General features: G+C 31.2%; 1 protein-coding gene across 1 annotated transcript; it reads right to left on the bottom strand.

The window, feature by feature from the left end:
• Positions 1–515: 515 nt before the first annotated feature.
• On the bottom strand, positions 516–1,412 carry LOC133030380 (uncharacterized). Its single transcript, XM_061103113.1, has one exon. The coding sequence runs from the start codon at positions 1,410–1,412 to the stop codon at positions 516–518; it is 897 nt and encodes a 298-aa protein (XP_060959096.1).
• Between the last annotated feature and the right edge of the window lie 7,742 nt (positions 1,413–9,154).

Genomic DNA, 9,154 nt, shown 5'->3' with positions numbered 1-9,154 from the left:
CTGGATAAATATAATACCAACAACTGGCACCAGAGCCATGGTAATTGATTTGCTTGCAAGAAATTTGGACTTAAAACGATTTGCTTGTGATTTGGATGGTTTCATGATGTGTCATAATGATGTTTGATTGATGTTTGTGAATTCTGGGAAAAATAATTGATTGTCTGTATCTGGAGTTATTTTTATTGGATAGTTTGGAAAATTCTAAGCAATTTATATTTTTACAGAACTCGATTTCGATTTAATTTGAATTAGTTATGAATTTTTGAAAATCGGGAAAAACCTAGGTGGTGAGCACCTTCCCTACGCGCGCGGAAATCATGCGCAGGGGTGCTTGCGCCCAGATTTCTAGGCTGTGTCTCCCCTGCCACGCGCGTGAACAGCATGCTTTGCATGCTGTCCGTACCACCTGCTATTTTCTTCGTTTTCTTCGATTTTTCATGCTATTTCATGGAATTAAATTCCGATTTTTTTTTTTTTTTTGAGAAAAAGACCATTACATTAATTGAAGAAATTTACATAACAGTCATAAGTGGAGGTGGAAATTCCTCCAACCAAGAACAATCAGCATCCACCGTAAGAGCAAACTTAGCCAAGACATCGGCATAAGTATTAGCAGATCTCCTAACATGAGTGACCTGTGCTCGTGGGAAAAAGGATACTAAATAGTTGACATCTTTTAACATAGAATGAAAAGCAGAATTACAATGAAGTGCAGCTTTTAACCCCTGAACTACTAATAATGAATCATTTTCAATGAAGTCAGCAGTTAAGCCGAGGTTGATGAGCCATTGCAGAGATAAAGCCATAGCAGTAGCTTCCATCTCTTCAGATTTGAAACACCCTATAATCGATTTGGAAAAAGCAGCTTTGATATAGCTATTGGAATCCCTCAACACAACACCTATACCAATTAATTTATGAGATCTATTGCAGGCTCCATCAGTATTTAGCTTCCATTTACCCACAGGAGGTGCAATCCAAGGAGTAGGAGAGGGTGCATTTGTAGAGACAAATGTTGGAGTTGGGTCTGCAACTGAAGAACCAGCAGTATCCTGGTGCGAGTTGTGCACAGATTGATACTTTGAGATGGGAGAACCAGCAGTATCCTGGTGCGAGTTGTGCACAGATTGGTACTTTGAGTTGTAGCCAGTAGCAAACATGAAGATAGCAGCAGGCTGCTTGGGCAATTTATCATGAAACTCAGCATTTCTCTCAAACCAAATGCTCCAACAAAGAGTGAGAAACTGTTCAAAAGCTGGTGTAGATAAATTGGCCGAGACATATAGCAGAAATTCCTCTGATGTAGTGGTAGCAGCCAGTTTAAAATTCAAAGCATGAGGAAAGAGACACCAAACCTCCTTAGCTCGGGAGCAGAGGAACAAGGCATGATTTATTGATTCTTTCTGCATTTTACACAAAGGACAGTAAGGTGATTCTGCAATATGCTTGCGGTTGAGTTCAGCAGCTACAGGTAGGACATTATGATATACTTTCCAGACAAATATACGAAGTTTCGAAGGTAATTTCAACTTCCAAAACTTAGTCCACCGATTTTCACTTGAGAAAGTACTGCCAGCATCATTAAAATTTGATTATTTTATTTTTTTTAAGGTCAGATATTAATTTTTTTTGGTAACTTGACCTTAATTAAAATAAGATCAAAATAATCATGATAATTTTAAAAGAGGAAATAAGGTATTTTTGTTAAATTTTAAATTTTGTTATTTTTCAATTAAATTAAATTGTAAAATAAGAAAAGGGTATGTATTTACCATTTTCTATTTTATTATTTGATTTATTAAATAACATGAAATTTAAAAGGAAAGTTAGCAATTTATTTTTGAAATGACATTTAGGTTACCCAAAACCTAATTTTTCAAAATGGTAGGTTTAATTTTAATTTTATTTTTCGAAATACAGTTTTAAAATTAAATAAATCCTACATCCAACTATCCAGATCTAACCTTGTTGGAGGAGTATGTGTTTTAGATTGTTTGTAAGTTTTTCTAAAACCTATTATTACTTGATCTAAATTGCCAGGGTTAACTTGTTGACAGATCAAATGATCTGATTTTAACCCATGGTTCAATTGATGATAGATCAAGTAGATAATTTGTAACAGGTAAATTTTACAAACTTCTTTCATCAGTGTATGACCTAGTAACATGATAGGATCCATCCAAATCTGTGTGCCTGTGTGAGCCTATATGTTTAATTTCTATTATAGATACATATAGGTTGTTGTTGCTAAATAAAATGTCATAACCTGATAGATTTTATTTAGGCTCATTTAGCTAATGAGCCTATTCAATTAATAACAGTTGTTCATTTTAAGGTTAAATTCTTCTCTTTTGGGCCTTGTGTGAGAGTTGGGAGCCTTAGAAGTGGGTGCGACATACTGGACCCAGCTCCCCCTCACATGAACAACCCCAATTGTGAAGGCCCATTTGCCTGATTTGGATAACTGTGCTAGGTTACTTATATTAGTTTGACCTAATAAAATTGAATAGCAACATAATTAATTTCTTCGAAATTAATTTAAGAAAAACATAGTTTAATGAATTTCATTTCTAGATAAACTATTTGTATTTTTCTTGTATTTAATTAAATAAAAGAATTTTAACTAACTAGATTCTTTCTGAAACTTACTTTTATTATTTCATTAAATATTCTTTTTTAAGTTATGAATTAGTAATTACTAATCTTTCATAATAACTTAAATTTGAATATATTTTGATAATAATATTAAGCTGAGGAATTCTAAGAATTAGTTATTGAAGATTCTTAAAAGATATTATTTTAAGTTGGTTTTAAACTTAAAAAGGGAATATCTTTAAATTAGGTAGTTACTACCTAATTTTGATATTTAATTAAATGATGTTTGGAAAATTTTAAGTTTGTAAATTATAGATTCTTTCTATAATAACTTAAATCACACATTTTCCAGATCTTGAAAAGATACTTAGCAGAATTGAGATATTTTCTAGATAGTTATTTCTATACTAATTATTATTTCTAATATAGGAAAATATCATTGATTGTGAAATTAATTGTTTAATAATTAATTTTGGTACAATTCAATTAAGGATATTTTTCCTTGTATTAAATTGGAAATTAATGATTAAGCCTTCTCTATACTTAATTATTTATTTCCTGAATTTAATACATTTAATTAAATTGAAAATTAAATATCTAAGTTGATTTTCATAATGATACTTAGATATTTTTTATTTTCATGATATTTAATTAAAAAAGAAAATTATTTTAATTTGGGTATTTCCATAACAACTTAAATTTGAATAATTTTCAAAATATATTCTATTTATTTTATTAATCATTTTTTCAAAATTGCATTTAATTATGCAAGATGATTTTAAATTTATCTTGAAAGATAGATTGAAGTTGTAAATTAATTATTTTAATTAATTTTGAATCAACTTAAATCATTGATCTATTCATTTAATGATTAATTTAAAATAAAGGAACTGAAATATATTCTTAGAAATTAAATTAATTAGTCAAGAAAATCTAGATAGATAATATTTTTTTTGCTTGAGGTATTTTTTTTCTAAGTAAAGTTTGATTTATTTTAAATGTATTTCGAAAATTGTATATTTTTGGAAATACAAAATATATATATATTTATAGAAAATTTTAATTTTGAGTTCCAAATTAATTTAAATTAATACAACTTAAATTAAGTAATTTTCTTAATATTTGTTGGAAAATTAATACTAAGATGGAAATAATTCATTTTATTTTCTTAACCATCTAAGTTTAATTTTACAGATATTAAATTAAATTTTTATTTAGATTCTATTCTAAATTTAAAATTTAATAAATATATATATAGATTTAAAATAAATAAATAATAGAAGAAAATACAATTTTAAATAATGAGCTTTATTATTTTAAGATATTCGATCTCCATTGTTGGTTTTACATAGCTATTGTTTTAGTGAGTAATCCTCCCTAATGGAGGAACGTTCATTAGCAAGTTAGCGCCGTTTAATCTCGAAAGATAAGTATGTTTGTAAGTGTTTTATATTGGTATTGATCACCCTAATGGTGGGTACTGTATAAGATTTACAAACATATGAAACAATGGTAGAAGCTCATGAAATAAGAATGACCTTGACTCTCGCCTAAACGGGACAACGTCGGATTCTCTTTTCGATCGAATAAAAGGTTGCTAGAATGTTTGCTATTCTAGATGAGCTGACAACTCTATTCAATGAATGATAGCTTTGACTCTCGCCTAAACGGGACACTGATATCAGTTTGTTGAAAACCTTAGAAATTATTTAGGATTGAATTTTTTTTTTTTTGTATTTTCTCTAGTCATTCCTACTTGCTGTATGCTGATAATTTCTAAATGAGATTTTGTGATAAACCATAACTGATATCTATGTATTATCTTGTAGTATCCTGAATTGAAATGTCAAATCCCATGTTGTCACTCTTAACTGAAAATAAGCTAAATGGGTCTAACTTCCCAAAGTGGAGAGAGAACATTCATATTGCTCTCATAGGTGAAAGTGCCTCGTTTGTGTTGACTGAGCCGTCCCCTGAGCAGCCAAGTGACAATGCAACCAAAATTGTGAAAGAGAAGTTCGAACGTTGGCATCATGCTAACAATAAAGCTCGTTACTCCATGCTTTCCAGCATGGTTGACACCTTGAAAACAAGGTTTGCAAACACTGTCACGGCTGCAGAAATCATGACGCAGTTAACTGAGCTATTCGGTATGGCATCTATCCAGTCTCGTTTTGACGCGACTAAGAAATTCATCAACGCACGGATGGAACCCCATCAGAATGTGCGTGATCACCTTCTCCAGATGGCTAGTTATTTCCAGGAAGCCCAGAATCATGGTGCTGAAATGGATCAGACTACTCAAGTGAGTCTCATCTTGAATAGCTCGACTCCGCATTTTCTGCCCTACACATCAAATTATGTCATGAATAAGAAGGAACAAGACTTTCATACTTTAGTCAATGACCTTCAGACATATGAAAATTTGATTGGAGGTCCCAAGAAAAGAGGGAATAAACCTCAGAATTCTGGAAATGGTAATAAGACAAGTAATCCTGAGGCACTTGTTGCTTCTACTTCCAAATCCAATCATAAGAAGAAGTGGAAAAATGCCAAGAAGCGAGCTCAAGCTGCGAATGCAGCTAGGAACAAAAATGCTGGAGCTTCTAGCAATACACAAAAAGGAAAATATTTCTACTGCAATGAGAAAGGCCATTGGAAATCCCAATGTCCTAAGTATCTCGCAAAGAAACAAGGTATTTTCTTTATAAACTGATGTGTTTTTAGTGAATTATTATCCTTTTGGATTAATAATTCTGGACTACTAACCTTGTTTTTTATTCTTCTTATAGCTAAAGCTTCTTAAACTCGGATGCTGTCTTAGCGAGTTGGATTAGAAAGGTGGATGATGGATGGAGATTGTCTACAATAAAGAAGAAGCTCTTTCATTTGAATTAATTGTTTAGTTTTTCAAACAATTTGGATTTCAAGTTTGGGATCTTAATTCCCTGTTTGGTTCTCATAAATATTGCAAACAATTTTTTTTGGTTTATAATAAAATATCTTTTTCAATTATATTGCAATTTATGAGTTGAGCTTCAGTTCTTTATTTTATTACCGATTATTATATTTATTTTTGTTTGAATGTGTATATGTTTTTATTATTGATGCAAATTCAAAAAGTATTTAAACTCTTTACAGAGTTATTACTACATAAACACTAGAAGTTATTTCTATGTTTATGAATAATTGTTAGTTCCAAAAACAATTATTTAAGAATTTGTTTAGTAAAAAGATCTTTTGATCTGATAGGGGTGGAGAAAAGTTAAGAATAATATGCAGTTCAAACGATTTTTTATATCTAATGAACTCTGGATTATATTCAACTCCACAGACTCTCTATCACACTTAGAGATTTACAACCTTTAGGGGTGGACCATAATCTCTATAAACTTAGGGGTGGATTTTATTCTACAGTACCCTTTGTGACACATATTTTTTAAACATGGAAATAATATAATAAATTAGCTATTATCAGAATAAATCCTTGATCTTGATTATATGTTCCAGTTTAGATTTACTGTTGTAATAGTTATTGATACCATTAAAGTTCTTTGATAATGTTTCACATTACCTTGGTTGAGTGGAAGAATATTAAAATTCTTTACCCATCTTCGTTTGGTTGATAATTGTGATAGGAACTTAAGAACACCTCTGATAAAAACAAGTCTAACCATTCACATGGATAGAAACAACTTATCAGAATTATGAGAGTAAGATAGAAAAATTCTTGTATAGTCTATTCGAAAGACTGATTCAAGATGTCTATTCCTCATAACATTTTATGGTATCTTAATTTGATTGCTTAAATCTCTAGCAAGTATTTTACACTTCAAATACTAGACTGCTATGTTGTTGACCTAATCTTAAAGAAACTTACAGTTTCGGCTTAAGATAATAAGTCACAATGAGATGTTCCCAGAAACAATAGTAAAAGGTTAAAAGTTTCTAACCAGACATCTGCTATTGAGTGGGAGCCATCTGAGATGTAATCAAATGGGGAACATTAGGGGACAATCAAGAAAGATTTACAAAAGTGACGTATATGTTATATAAGGAGCTATGCATTAGTGATCCCGATATGCACACCGACTCATTAAAAATTGTGAGATGGTGGTTACTCTGGGGGTGGAGGAATCATTATAGAAGAGTGTTAAAACCCATCTATAATAATTCAAGCTTCATCAGAGAAGATATAACTTTGTAAATTCAAAATTACAAGAAACTTATTTTACTGAAGAAAATTCTACACTGCTTTATCTCAATTCCAAATTTTAAAATTTGAGAGATATGTCTTCTGATCATTCAGATGTACTTAATGGGCAGTAAGGATTTCAGTATCCCTTGATGAGTAAAGCATAAGTTAGGGAGGTTTCATGAATCTTATGAACCTGATTCTAGATACATGGGCGGATTCAAATATACTACACTTGATCAGAGGATCAAGACAAAAGATTGATTGTAATGCACAACTTGTTTTATGTTAGTGCAAGTGGGAGTTTGTTGGGTTTTATGCCCTAAATAAAACTCATTACAATCTGATTAGTTATCAATTTAGAAGTGAATTATGATTACATGTATGTTACATGTTTATGGTTTAATACATATACTTGATATATGCACAAAATCAGTTAAATCCAGAACATATAGTTATTCACAATTACAGTATCGTCAATACAGTGGAATGTGATTGTGATTATATGATTCAAAAGATTTGGTCCCTGTTCATCAGTGTTTTGGATTTACACTGATGTGATAATCAGCGATGAAGTATACTTACACTTGGAGTAAGTGTTATGTTCTTTCCAGAACATTGGCAAAATATACTGGTTTTCGAATGCATGGAGTATGCATTGGACTGGACCGATATTGAACTTGGTTAAAGATATTGTAAACTTACCGTTGTATCTTTCCAAGTCAATGTCAGAAGTTGATCTTAGATTAAGAGAATCTAAATCCTGATATGCTTAGGCTCAATCTCAGGAGTGCTATTCTTGTTCTTTGATTTATTAGTTAAAGCCTGCTTTGAGTCAGGATAATACATATATTTTGGGAACATGATAGCATAACTGAATGGGAGTGCTAAACATAAATATGGAAATCTATAGCTTCTACTGGTGTATAGAAGTAAAGTGATGATTCCTTTTGAGCTTAGTTAAATAGAAGTAAATGGATGAGCTCTTGTTTCAGTGACTATATATTATATCACTAAAACATCATTTACAGGTAACTAAGTGTTCAAATGGGCAAAATACATTGAGGGGTGTAAACGGTAAATTGGTCCCGTCTCGATGTAAATCATCTATATAGAGGATCTCTAAATCACATTAAGATTATAACAATGGTTAAATGAGATAGCAAATTGATATCGTGAAACATATGATATGCTCTATATAAGTCTGAGAGTGCAATTCCAAGTTCTAAGAGTGGATTCAACGAGGAATTAATAAGTTAGGGATTTACTTGGTAAATCGGTTCAACTTATTGGAAGCTCAGAATATAGATCCATGGTCCCCATTCTAGTTGAGACTATACTGTTTGTAAGACTCTATAATTGATTTATGATTAATCAATTATAATTCTAAAAGTTAGACTATGTCTAATTTGTGAATTCTCACAGTTTAGGGATGAAATTGTAAATAAGAGGGTTTCTAGGTTTAATTATTAATTATGAGACTTTGCATGTCTGAATTAATAATTAATTTTAAATGGAAATATTATTTAATAATCTATTTTAGTTATTAAATAATTAGTTTTGGCATTTAAATGATTAGAATTTGAAAAAATGGCATTTTTGGAGAAATAGAAAAAAATTGAGGAAACTGCAAAATCCATGTGAGGCCCATACACACCATGGCCGGCCACATCATTGCATTTTTCCCAATTGTTATTTTCAATTTAATTTGTCATTTAATTGCTAATCAAAGCCTAGCCTAAATAGGAAAGTGGTGAATCACACTAAATAAGGCAGTTATTCAATTACACAGTAAAAGAGGAAACTGTTTATTTGGAAAGTTGTGATCTTCCCTTTTCCTATTTATAGCCGCCCCCCTCTCCTCTCTTGGTGTGCATGTGCTTGCTTGAGAAAACTTTGCTTTGCAAAGTGTGTCACACGAAATCAAGAGAGAAAAACAAGAGAGAAATTTCGAAATTCCTAGTGAGAGAGAAGTGCCCACACACATCATTCAGTATCTCATTATAGTTTGGAAGACTATGAAGGATCACATCCAGCTGAAGAACTTTCGGGCTCAGATCTTGATTATACTCTGTTACAGACAGGAATCAAGGGTTAGAGATCTGAGTGGAAGGAGACATTAATTCCGCTGCAGTCACTGTAAGTTATTCTTAACTTTTATGTGTTTAGTTCATCGTTTTAGAAGTTCAATGTTAGGTTGTTAAATCAACATACTTGCAAATAGATCTAAGATCCTGGATAAATATAATACCAACATAAACAACATACTTGTGAGTAGATCTAAGTATTGGAAATTATTTTACCAGGATCTTAGATCTACTCACAAGTATGTTGATTAACACCCTAAATATGAACTTTCTA

The sequence above is a fragment of the Cannabis sativa genome, chromosome 8 (assembly GCF_029168945.1).
Source record: "Cannabis sativa cultivar Pink pepper isolate KNU-18-1 chromosome 8, ASM2916894v1, whole genome shotgun sequence".
Lineage (NCBI taxonomy): Eukaryota > Viridiplantae > Streptophyta > Magnoliopsida > Rosales > Cannabaceae > Cannabis > Cannabis sativa.
The sequence above is the reverse complement of the archived record's forward strand: the minus strand, read 5'-3'. Positions and strand labels throughout refer to the sequence as shown.

What these genes read in the sequence shown, in the direction of transcription:
- LOC133030380 (XM_061103113.1), bottom strand. Translation starts at nt 1,412, where the DNA reads ATGCAGAAAGAATCAATAAATCATGCCTTGTTCCTCTGCTCCCGAGCT.